Source organism: Oncorhynchus gorbuscha, linkage group LG15, assembly GCF_021184085.1.
Source record: "Oncorhynchus gorbuscha isolate QuinsamMale2020 ecotype Even-year linkage group LG15, OgorEven_v1.0, whole genome shotgun sequence".
Classification (NCBI taxonomy): domain Eukaryota; kingdom Metazoa; phylum Chordata; class Actinopteri; order Salmoniformes; family Salmonidae; genus Oncorhynchus; species Oncorhynchus gorbuscha.
Window position 1 is genome coordinate 27,297,388 of NC_060187.1, and position 13,211 is coordinate 27,310,598.

General features: G+C 44.0%; 1 protein-coding gene across 3 annotated transcripts in view; it reads right to left on the reverse strand.

Moving 5' to 3' along the window:
* Nucleotides 1-379: 379 nt before the first annotated feature.
* LOC123996838 (E3 ubiquitin-protein ligase SH3RF1-like) overlaps nt 380-13,211 on the reverse strand; it is a 73,331-nt gene continuing 60,499 nt past the window's right edge. For 2 of the 3 annotated variants that reach the window (XM_046300602.1, XM_046300599.1), the window contains 4 exons: nt 5,148-5,425; nt 4,688-5,001; nt 3,748-4,109; nt 380-3,594 (listed from right to left, as the gene is read on the reverse strand). In XM_046300602.1, the coding sequence (XP_046156558.1) occupies nt 3,426-3,594; nt 3,748-4,109; nt 4,688-5,001; nt 5,148-5,425 (1,123 nt within the window). In that variant the 3' untranslated portion in view covers nt 380-3,425. The remainder of the gene's footprint in view (nt 3,595-3,747; nt 4,110-4,687; nt 5,002-5,147; nt 5,426-13,211) is intronic. The other variant, XM_046300600.1, reaches the window with a different exon arrangement.

Here is a 13,211-nt window from a genome sequence, read left to right on the forward strand (position 1 = left end):
TTCAAACCCAAGTCTCGATGCTGTAATCAGTGTGAATGTAAAGGGTGTGAATACTTATGTAAATGTGATATTTCCGTATATTTGTAATACATTTGTAAAATTCTAAAAAACAATTTTTGCTTTTTCATTATGGGGTATGAGGATTTTTTAAAATCAATATTAGAATAAAGCAGCAATGTAACAAAATGTGGAAAAAGTCAAGGTGTCTGAATACTTTCCGAAAGCACTGGCTCAGACAGACCAACAAGCGCATCAAAAAAGGGACGGATGAGAGAGGAAGAGAGGTGACTTTGCTGTCATGTCCCTCATGTCGGTGGTAATGTTTTCAGACAGCTCTACGCTGGCAGGAAGAGACCATCTAAACACAAGGGCGAAAACAGACTGTCAAAACCATGGAAACCATTTGCTTTTATTGGTATAGTCATGTTTACAAAAATGTGCTATTCCCTTCGATACTTAAGAATGTTTTGCACATAGTATTGTACCAAATAACAAGTGGATGCTAATTTTTCCATGATCAGACTTAACTATATAAAAATAACCCAAAAAAATCAAGTAAATCACCTTGGCATAAGGAGAATCTGTTTAGTTTAATAAAGCAAACTTTAGTGCTACCTTGTGTTCCAACAAGGCATGAGATGACAGCAAAAACATGTTCACAGGAACACCGAAATTAACTGGTTCGGTTGTTCTTGCCAGTCAGAGAATGTAAAGAAAATAAGCATTATTTGATCATCCAACTATAGACATGAAAATAAATATGACTAAAATGACTATGGGTTATACTGATGGTGTGGTAAGTGTAAATGTATGGGGTGTGTGTGTATGAAAACAAGGCTCATCAGTAAGCAAGACCCAGTTCAGGACAAGAGATGGAGAATACCAAGACAACAGTAAAACATTAGGTTAACTCTACACAAGAAAATTGAGAAGCAACCGGTCTGAACAGTGTTTCGTACCACTTTATACAGCCTCCACCCACCAGTCAAAACATCAACTACAACATATTCAGAAGTTAGTCACACACAGTGGTCCCCATTAGTCTGCCTGACACAAACACCCAATCAAACAATCACGCTTTGGAAAATTCAGTCACCTACATTCCCCTCAGGTCCAAAATGTAACACCATCTGGTGTTTAAAATGTCCTCAACCTTTAAATGTGACCCCCAAACCCCTTAGGACTTACTGCTGTTGACACCCAGTTGCTAAGAGCAAACCGCTTGTTGGGGTCGATTAGTGCCTAAAGGTCCATTCTATCATTTAGACAGAAGCCTTAGCTGTTGATACTGCACCACAGCATCTGATAGGAGAAAGGCTGCAGCAGGAATAAACAGAGGATGTTAGCCTGTTGGTATCTGCCTGGTGTGCTCTAGTGAAGCTAGGCAGACGTCCCTCACAGCCCACTAACAATGGAACAGCCACTTACTGTCCACCATTGACTAATATAATCCAATTTAAACTGTTCTCTACTGCCAACAAATATGAGATTGAATCAAATCAAATCCTCATTATGTGGTGCCTGATGATCCTGTCTTTGTTTCTAACAGTGCTGTCAATCTCATTACCATGACTAAAGGCACAGGGAGGAGGACAAGGGGATGGGGGGGGGTGAAGAGTGCCATTTCGCCCCCACTGGATTACTTTGAAATGAAAGGAGTTGAAAATAAGTAGGACCCAAGGCTCTGAGGTTTCACATCCACTAAACCCACTCAAATCACACCTCTTTTTTGTGCTTTGAGACACAGAACACAACCCCATCTAACCAACCACGCACAAATCATATGCAAGTCTACAGAGCACCTAGACACATTGAATAGATGCACTGTACAGCTTAATCAGACAAAACCAAGAGTCAACAGGGTCCAAGTCATGGATCGGTATTAAAAAACCTCTCGCAACTTCAAGGATAAATAAATTCTAACTTGTATTGGAGGAGTGATAATGAAATGTTACATTAGGAAAACAGTCTGTACTTTATAAGTAAGCAGTGATTTGTCTTGTAGTGACAAGACGCGTTAGGAATGAATGAATCATTGAAATGAGGGTTGAGAACCCATACAGGTCATACATACATCAGGTCTGTCAGATGTCTTGCTGCATCTCCATGTTGTAGGAAACACAGTCCAGAGCACCTGGTGTTGTATAGATCCATGCGGCTATAAATATCAATATATTATTCAAATGTAGCTGTCAGAGTCATAGCACGTTTACCGTACTGTACGTGATGTCTGTTGTTCACTTGAGATCTAGAGCTATGTCCGATAAGGTTAGTCTACTATTATGGGAGTGGGGGAGCAGCTACGATGTTCAATAAGTACACATAGAAGAATATACAGTAAGTAACATTTGATTGCAAGATCTATGGAGTGTTTTAGTTTTAACACATCAAAAAAGGCAAGAACATAAAATCCCTCTCCCAGTACCTAGTAATGTACATCAACAGCAGACGGCTTTCCTAACATTAAGGAAACGTTTTGATACCCTCGCCCGACATCAGAGCATCAACAGCATAATCATTTTACCAAGACATCTCTCGCTCTCCAATAAGCTCAAAGAGAACCCAGTTTGGGATAAAGGATGAGGTTGTGCAAATTCCATTGTTGGAGGTTCCAGAGCCTAATTCCAATCAAGTCCTCTGCCTCTCATGGATCTCAAATGACTAGGTGTTTGCAATAAATCAGAAACTCAAACTACCCAACCAGAGGGTATGGAGCTACCGCCTTATAGCTGATTCCTTCCAGTCAATAGAAGACTAGGCTCAAGGGATCAGATTGGAATTGGGCCCACCTCTACCCCTTTTCTTGCTACACTGTATGTGCTGATGACATCACTCATTCTCCTCCCATCTGCTGTATTGTTTGTTTGCTCTTAAAATCAGCAGACACCGTGCAGTATTAACATACAGCACCGCAGCCAATAAGGGTCGAGCACAAAGTGATGTAGGAAATGTGTCATAAGGCAGGCGTCAATTGAAACCATAAACCCAACGAAAGGCCAAGCACATCTTTTCCAGAGAACAAAAAAATAAGTTACAATTTGTCATATTTCCATCTATTAACAGTTCATATGGTTTCTTACATTTAATAAAGTGAGGAACAGTACAAGGCACACATTTAACGATTTGAATTGTTAAAGATATAAATAACTGACAAAAATAAAATCAACATGAGTAGTGTGTTGTCCTCCAGTCATCTCTTCAGCTCTGTTTAAACTATTTCATCAATCTCCTCTGTGCTTTGAGGACCTCTTACAAGGTTGTGTATGGATCCATCTGATGTTACTGTGCCTAGCAACCTGACCTGGTTGACTCACAGTTTGACCCTAAAACAAGGCAACAACCAAGTGGTTCCATTGATGGTCAGTTCATGGTGTGGTCAGGTCACGGTCGGTCCACTGTGTTCCAGTGTGAGTCAAAAAAGGCAGTCAGATGATGTCTACGAAGCTGCCAGGGAACAGTCCGGTCCTGCCGTTCCTCTGGAGTGTTCCTTTGAACCAGCCGTCCTCTCTCTTCCTGTGGACAAACACTATGTCTCCCTCCTTCAGTTCCAGCTCTGCCTCACTCTGAGGGGGGTAGGACACCACCACTCTGTACCTGGGGAGGAGAGATGAGGGATCAGAGAGGATACTGTACTGACACACACCCCCCCACGAAGCACAGGAGAACAGAAACGCTACACAGACACACATCAGACAGACCATTTTATTAATTACATGTCACTGTCCTACGATATAAGAAATGCAGTACCTCTCGCATATGATTGGCCGAGCATCGTGCTGCTGGGAGATGAGGGAGGAGCATGCCTGGCGAGGGGGCGGGGCGATGGGGGCACAGCCATCCAGGGGACTGCTCTTACGTTGTGTTAACTCTGGGGTGGTGGCTAAAGTAGGCTCAGGCTCCACAGGGCAGGGGACTGCACGGCCATGGTTACCCATGCCAATGGTGGTGGAGGAGAGCGAGGGGGAGGGGGTGGTGTCGGGGCCCATGGCCCTTTGGAAGACCTCCCCTGTAGCAGCCTGTTCTGCCTCCAGGGTGGGGGAGGAGGGGGGAGAAGAGCGAGACTTCTTCTTGTTAGATGACAACAGCTTCAGAAGACCTTTCTTCTCCCTCTGCAGAACGACAGAACGAAACAGAGAAAGCGAGAGAAAAAAGTGAATTATGTTGCTACTATGTTGCACTTGTCTGACAACGGTGTAGGCTGGATATAGACTGTCTTACAGGAATTAATTGTATGGACATTAGAATCTGCATAAACAGAAACCATTGTCTTGGTCATTAGGTGGTTGGCTGACTAATCAGGGTTGTAATGTCATCATCAGGCCTGCTGCCAGCTGCCTGTTCTGTTTGTGTTGGCTGGCCTGGACTGACTCCCATCTCTACTCTCTTAACTCAATTCCCAAAGCTCGCCCGTGAAACAGACTGAGCGCTGTGCGTCAAATTGATTCTGAAGATAAACTGGAACATCTGTGTTCACCAACATACAGAGGACATGGTATTCAAAATACTCTGCAGTAAACACGAGCACCAGACACTCCAGGCGAATGTCAACTAATTTAGCAATCCCTTGTAGACGTGTTGAACACCAGCCAAATATGCTAGGCATAATAGAAGTATATGCAAACATAAGAAATATGCTAACATTGTTGATAGCGATACTGATGGCTAGGGTGCTATCCTGAATGCCCACCTTGCCGTCCTTGTCCAGCCGACAGGCAAGGGAGGAATTAGCTGACGTGGCGTTGCTGTTGCCTGGGGCGACGGGCATGGTGAGGTCTGCCACTGGTCGCAGGGCATCACGATCCAGCGAGGCAGCACTGACGTTGGGCGGGGTGAGGGAGGCGGAGGCACAGCCCAGTGCTACACCGGCACGGACACAGCCCTGAGCAGAGTTGGAGGAGGGCTGGGACTGGCACACAGCCAGGTGGGGCAGATAGGCTACAGAGGTCTGGGACTGGATGGGTGTCACAGCAGCGGTGGGCCGGTCCTGACTGTGGCAGGCTGCTGGGGCCAGAGGAGAGGCACAGGGTCAGATCTTACACACATACCACACACATACCTATATATTCATTAACAAATACACTATCCCATCCTCAGGCTACATAGAATGTATACTTGCACACCTCCATTCCCCTAGTAGGTGACCCTACCTGTCCTGACAGCGTTGCGTGCCTGGTTAACAGTCATCTGGGAGGTCGTGTGCATGAGAACCTTGGCCTGTCCGGTCGCCACGTGAGCAGCCGTCACAATGGCAGCAGGTAAAGGGCTGGAGGGGTCAGGGCCAGGACAGATGGGCAGTGACTTGTTTAAGTCAGGCCCTGGAACAATGGCCCCCAGAGAAGTGGAGGGGCTGACGATGGTGACCCCTCTCCCAGCCTGTGTGCACAGAGTTAGGGGCACCTTGGGCTGGGTGCTGCCTGATGCCGTCCTAATGGGACCAACAAGAGGAGAGGGGTTAGGGCTGGGAGCCTTATGGTATCTGAATATACAGAGATAATCAGTGTGTGTGTACATATGTGTGAGTACATACACCACCATTCAAAAGTTTGGGGTGACTTCGAAATGTACTTGTTTTGAAAGAAAAGCACATTTTTTGTCCATTAAAATATCATCAAATACAGTGTAGACGTTGTTAATGTTGTAAATGACTATTGCAGCTGGAAATGGCAGATTTTTTCTGGAATATCTACATAGGCGAACAGAGGTCCATTATCAGCAACCATCACTCCTGTGTTCCAACGGCAGGTTGTGTTAGCTAATCCAAGTTTATCATTTTAAAAGGCTAATTGATGATTAGAAAACCCTTTTGCATTTCAATTAACAGGTGTGCCTTGGTAAAATTTCCTTTGTGGAATTTCTTTCCTTAACACGTTTACGCCAATCAGTTGTCTTTTGTAATGGTGGTATACAGAAGATACACCTATTTGGTAACAGACCAAATTAATCTCTCCAGAAATAAGTCTCTCGCTGTTGCCGCCTGTTTCAGACCCCCCTCAGCTCCCAGCTGTGCCCTGGACACCATATGTGAATTGATTGCCCCCAATCTATCTTCACAGTTCATTCTGTTAGGTGACCAAACTGGGATATGCTTAACACCCCAGCAGTCCTACAATCTAAGCTCGATGCCCTCAATCTCACACAAAAATAATCAAGGAAACCACCAGGTACAACCCTAAATCCGTAAGCATGGGCACCCTCATAGATATCCTGACCAAAGTGCCCTCCAAATACACCTCTCCTGTTTTCAATCAGGATCTCTGCAATCATTGCCTCATTGCCTGCATCCGCTATGGGTCCGCGGACAAACGACATCCCGTCATCACTGTCAAACTCTCCCTAAAACACTTCTGCGAGCAGGCCTTTCTAATCGACCTGGCACGGGTATCCTGGAAGGATATTGACCTCATCCCGTCAGTCGAGGATGCCTGAGTGTTCTTTAAAAGTAATTTCCTCACCATCTTAAATAAGCATGCCCCATTCAAAACATTTAGAACAAAGAACAGATATAGACCTTGGTTTTACTCCAGACCTGACTGCCTTTGACTAGCACAAAAACATCCTGTGGCGGACTGTATTAGCATCAAATAGTCCTCACTATATGCAAATGTTCAGGGAAGTCAGGAAACAATACACAGTCAGTCAGGAAAGCAAAGGCTAGCTTTTTCAAACAGAAATTTGCATCCTGTAGCTCTTAACTCCAAAAGGTTGTGGGGCACTGTAAAGTCCATGGAGAACAACAGCACCTCCTCCCAACTGCCCTGAGGCTAGGTAACACGGTCACCACCGATAAATCCATGATAATCGAACATTTCAATAAGTATTTCTCTACGGCTGGCCATGCTTTACTCCTGGCTACCCCAATCCCGACTAACAGCTCCGCTCCCCCCGGAGCTACTCGCCCAAGCCTCCCCAAGCTTCTCCTTCACCCAAATCCAAATGGCAGATGTTCTGAAAGTGCTGCAAAACCCAGACCTGTATAAATCAGCAGGGGTAGACAATAGACCCTCTCCTTCTAAAATTATCCGCCGCCATTGTTGCAACCCCTATTACCAGTCGGTTCAACCTCTCTTTCGTATCGTCCGATATCCCTAAAGATTGGAAACCTGCCGCGGTCATCCCCCTCTTCAAAGGGGGTGACACTCTAGAACCAAACTGTTATAGACCTATATCCATCCTGCCCTGCCTGTCTAAAGTCTTCGAAAGCCAAGTTAATAAAGAGAACACCAAATCCCACCGTACCTTCCCCGCTGTGCAATCCGTTTTCCGAGCTGGCCAAGGGTGCACCTCAGCCACACTCAAAGACCTAAACGATATCATAACCTCCATCGATAAAAGACAGTACTGTGCAGCCGTCTTCATCGACCTGGCCAAGGCTTTCGACTCGGTCAATCACCATATTCTTATTGGCTGAGTCAACAGCCTTGGTTTCTCAAATGACTGCCTGCCTCGGGTTCAATTCTCGGGCCGACACATCTCTGTATATATCAACGTTGTCGCTCTTGCTGCGGGTGATTCCCTGATCCACCTCTACGCAGACGACACCATTCTGTATACATCTGGCCCTTCTTTGGACACTGTTAACTGACCTCCAAACGAGCTTCAATGGCATACAAAACTCCTTCCGTGGCCTCCAACTGCTCTTAAACGCTAGAAAAAAACCAAATGCATGCTTTTCAACCGTTTGCTTCCCGCAACCGCCCTCCTGCCCAACTAGCATCACTACTCTGGACGGTTCTGACCTAGAATACATGGACAACTACAAATACCTGGCTAGACTGTAAACTCTCCTTCCAGACTCCTATCAAACATCTCCAATCCAAAATAAAATCTAGAATCGGCTTCCTATTTCGCAACAAAGCCTTCTTCACTCACGCCGCCAAACTTACCCTAGTAAAACTGACTATCCTACCGATCCTCGACTTCGGCGATGTCATCTACAAAATAGCTTCCAATACTCTACTCAGCAAATTGGATGAAGACTATCACAGTGCCATCCGTTTTGTTACCAAAGTGCCTTATATCACCCACCACTGCGACCTGTATACTCTAGTCGGCTGGCCCTCACTACATACTCGTCGCCAGACCCACTGGCTCCATGTCATCTATACGTCTATGCTAGCTAAAGCTTTTTTTCTATTGTGTTATTGACTGTACACTTGTTTACTCCATGTGTAACTCTGTTGTTGTTTGTCGCACTGCTTTGCTTTATCTTGTCCAGGTCGCAGTTGTAAATGAGAACTTGTTCTCAACTAGCTTACCTGGTTAAATAATAGCAAAAAATTAAAAATAATTATGGCAAGAACAACTCAAATAAGTAAAGAGAAACAAACGACAGTAGATCGTTAAGACATGGTCAGTCAATACCTTGAAAGTTTCTTCAAGTGCAGTCACAAAAATTATCAAGCGCAGCAGAGCCAAGTTCATTAGAGTTAACTGCACCTCAGATTACAGCCCAAATAAATGCTTCACAGATTTCAATTAACAGACATCTCAACATCAACTGGCCTTCATGGTCAAATTGCTGCAAAGAAACCGCTACTAAAGGATACCAATAAGAAGAAGACACTTGCTTGGGCCAAGAAACATGAGATTTTTCGTAGGTGAACGGATGATCTCTTCATGTGTGGTTCCCACCATGAAGCATGGAGGAGGTTTTGGTTGATGGTGCTTTGCTGGTGACACGGTCCAATTTATTGGCTACCACAGCGTTCCTCAGCGATACGCCGTCCCATTTGGTTTGCGCTTAGTGGGACTGTTTTTCAACAGTACAATGCCCTAAAATACACCTCCAGGCTGTGTAAGGGCTATTCGACCAAGAATGAGAGTGATGGAGTGCTGCATCAGATGACCTGGCCTCTACAATCACCCAACCTCAACCATATTGAGATGGTTTGGGATGAGTTGGACCACATAGTGAAAGAAAAGCAGCCAACAATTGCTCAGCATATGTGGAAATGTTGAGGTCCTGCACTTGCATGGTTACACGTGGTCTACGTTTGTCAGGCCGTTTGGAAGCGTTTCCAAATTCTCTAAAAAGTTTATAGTAGAGAAAATGAACATTAAATTCTCTGGCAACAGCTCTGGTGGACATTCCTACAGTCAGCATGCCAATTGCATCCTCCCTCAAAACTTGAGACATCTGTGGCATTGTGTTGTGTAACAAAACTGCACATTTTAGAGTGTCCAGCAAAAGATGCACCTGTGTAATGATAATGCTATTTAATAAAGCTTCTTGATATGCCACACCTGTCAGGGGAATGGATTATCCTGGCAAAGGAGGAGAAATGCTCACTAACAGGGATGAAAACAAATTTGTGCACAATTTGAGAGAAGTTAAGATTTGTGCGTATGCAACATTTCTGGGATCTTTTAGACCAACAGTTTCCATGTTGCGTTTATATTTTTGTTCAGTACGTATACATTACATTTTGTTGGGGGGGGGGGTAGATCAGCGTTAATATTGCAGATAATCCTCTGCATCATTTGCTATATATTTTTGTAAATATAAATAAACATTTTTTATTTTCCTTTAACCCTACCACCCCTTCCCTAATTGAAGTAAACTACTGAACAACACTTAAATGCTGACCAGACCACGAGCACAAGTTGATTTTGTCCACCCACACCAGACGCGATCAGGACACACAGGTTGAAATATCAAAACAAACTCTGAACCAATTATATTAACTTGGGGACAGGTCGAAAAGATTTAAACATTTATGGCAATTAAGCTAGCTAGCTTGCTGTTGCTAGCTAATTTGTATATAAATATTGGGATATAAACATTGGGTTATTATTTTACCTGAAATGCACAAGGTCCTCTACTCTGACAATTAATCCACACATAAAAGGGTCAACCGAGTTTGTTTCTAGTAATCTCTCCTCCTTCCTTCAGGCTTCTTCTTCTTCGGTCATTATATGGCAATTGGCAACCAACTTTAAGGTGCATGACCACAACCGACTGGAGTGTTAACCACAGTTCATCTTTCAACCACCCACGTGGGCATATGCTCCTAAAAACCAATGAGGAGACGGGAGAGGCAGGACTTGCAGTTTGTCAAGCGCCACAAATAGAACCAAGTTCTATTTTAGCGCCTTACTACACTGATGCGGGCAAGCAGTATGGATGCAATGATTGAATAAAGTATGTGTAAATTTAATTTGCAACGCACGCATCCGGTATGGTCAGCATGTTAGGCTTGTACTTCCAGCTTATACATACTAAACTCAGCAAAAAATAGAAATGCCCTCTCACTATCAACTGTTAAACTTAACATGTGTAAATATTTGTAGGAACATAAGATTCAACAACAGACAAACTGAGCATGTTCCACAGACATGTGACTAACAGAAATGGAATAATGTGTCCCTGAACAAAATCAAAAGTAAGTCAGTATCTGGTGTGGCCACCAGCTGCATTAAGTACTGCAGTGCATCTCCTCCTCGTGCACTGCACCAGATTTGCTGTGAGATGTTACTAAGTTCCCAGACATTTCTGGGGGGGAATGGCCCTAGCCCTCACCCTCCGATCCAACAGGTCCCAGACGTGCTCAATGGGATTGAGATCCGGGCTCTTCGCTGGCCATGGCAGAACACTGACATTCTTGTCTTGAAAGAACGAGCAGTATGGCTGGTGGCATTGTCAGGCTGTAGAGTCATGTCAGGATGAGCTTGCAGGAAGGGTACCATATTGATTTATTTTACCTTTATTTAACTAGGCAAGTCAGTGGTCCTTCTGTAGCTCAGTTGGTAGAGCATGGCGCTTGTAACGCCAGGGTAGTGGGTTCGATCCCCGGGACCACCCATACGTAGAATGTATGCACACATGACTGTAAGTCGCTTTGGATAAAAGCGTCTGCTAAATGGCATATATTATTATTATTTTCAATTGACAGCCTAGGAACAGTGAGTTAACCGTCTGTTCAGGGGCAGAACGACAGATTTGTACCTTGTCAGCTTGGGGATTTGAACAACCTTTCGGTTGCTAGTCCAACTCTCTAACCACTAGGCTACCCTGCCGCCCCATGAGAGAAGAGGATGTCTTCCCTGCAATGACAACAAGCTCAGTCCGATGATGCTGTGACACACTGCCCCAGACCATGATGGATTCTCCACCTCCAAATCGATCCCGCTCCAGAGTACAGGCCTCGGAGTAACGCTCATTCCTTCGACGATAAACGTGAATACGACCATCACCACTGGTGAGACAAACCCGCGACCTGTCAGTGAAGAGCACTTTTTGCCAGTCCTGTCTGGTCCAGCGACAGTGGGATGGTAACCATAGGCAATGCTGTTACCGGTGATGTCTGGTGAGGACCTGCCTTACAACAGACCTACAAGCCCTCAACCCAGTCTCTCTCAGAATATTGCGGACAGTGTGAGCACTGGTGGTATTGTGCGTTCCTGGTGTAACTCGGGCAGTTGTTGTTGTTGCCATCTTGTACCTGTCCCGCAGGTATGATGTTTGGATGTACCGATTCTGTGCAAGTGTTGTTACACGTGGTCTGCCACTGCGAGAACGATCAGCTGTCCACCTTGTCTCCCTGTAGCACTGTCATAGGCGTCTCACAGTTTGGACATTGCAATTTATTGCCCTGGCCACATCTGTAGTCCTCATGCCTCCTTTCCTCATGCCTCCTTGCAGCATGCCTAAGGCATGTTCACGCAGATGAGCAGGGACCCTGGGCATATTTCTTTTTTTGTTTTTCAGAGTCCGCAGAAAGGCCTCTTTAGTGTCCTAAGTTTTCATAACTGTGACCTAATTGCCTACCGTCTGTAAGCTGTTAGTGTCTTAATGACCATTCCACAGGTGCATGTTCATTCATTGTTTATGGTTCATTGAACAAGCATGTGTTTAAACCCTTTACAATGAAGATCTGTGAAGTTATTTGGATATTTACAAATTATCTTTGAAAGACAGGGTCCTGAAAAATAGATGTTTATTTTCTAGTTTATATACATTTTACGGGCACAGTATATATTACTTTAGTTATCTTTTGTTTGTTTTTAGTCCCAGGCTTCAACTACCCTCAACCCCTCCCATCCATCCATCCATCTCATATTTTTCCACTGTGCTGTGATGTTTCACAAAAGTTCTGAACCTATTCATTCTCAAAGTTCCTAAAGATGGTAAATTAAAGAAACATTTTTGCTAAGAGTATATTATTGATCGGATTGACTGACGTTTCAAATCACCCAGCAGTGCTATTTGCACCGTTAGCTCAAAGTAAATGTTGCAATTTGTCGGCCATTCCTGATCCTGCGACCAAAAACAAACTACTTATGAGCAGTACCAAAACAAGTGATCAAATGATTCTGGTTAAATTATTTGAATACCATTTAGGTATTTTTTGTTGTTGTAGCACAATGCACTGTTTCTCTAGAGAGAAATCAAATCATTTATGAAAGAAATCACGTCAAGAACTATGTAGGACACTGGGCTGAAGGGAGTTTTGGTTTCCATTAAGCAAATATTCAACCTAGTTCAGTGCAGAAACATTGTAATTAACTACATTGACCATAATCCATTGCTCCAGTTTTTTCCAGATCAGAGAGGAATAGGTGAAGCGAGAGGTTTCACCCTAGCCAAACTCTGTCCAAAATAAGCCCAATGCGTTTCTATGGCCTTATTTTGTACCGAAGCTCGTCGTCTGCCTTTCCGCATTTGGGACAACGACTCCCATTGTTAGGGCGGAGACATGAACATCTCTGGACTGATACAGCATAGACCGCATGAGAGAGGAATGTACACAACAACGAGAGAGACAGTTTGGAAAGTATGCCTAATCTACTTTGAAGAACTAGTACAATTATATCGTCAGACAGCTCTGCAGCATAATTAGGCAGGCTAGCTAACAGATGGCCTGGCTGGCTGACTGCGACTGCCTGAGCAGATGATTACTTTAAGGAATTAAGTAATCAAATATAAATTAAGTAATATTCACAACTGAAATATTTCATTATTTCATAGCAATTTCCTATTTTTCTATTGATGTCTACCCAATGTGGACACGATCAGAGACTATGGTCGACTATTTTTGGCCTTGGAATTTCCATTAAAATGTTGTTTAAAAAAAATCTAAGTAACATCTTTATTTCCTAATGCATTTCACAAAAATAAATGTTTTAAGAAGTTGAAAACCGTGACTTTTTAATAATCAAACCGAAACAACCTCAAAAAGCACTAATCGCTCAACACTACCCTCTGAACACAA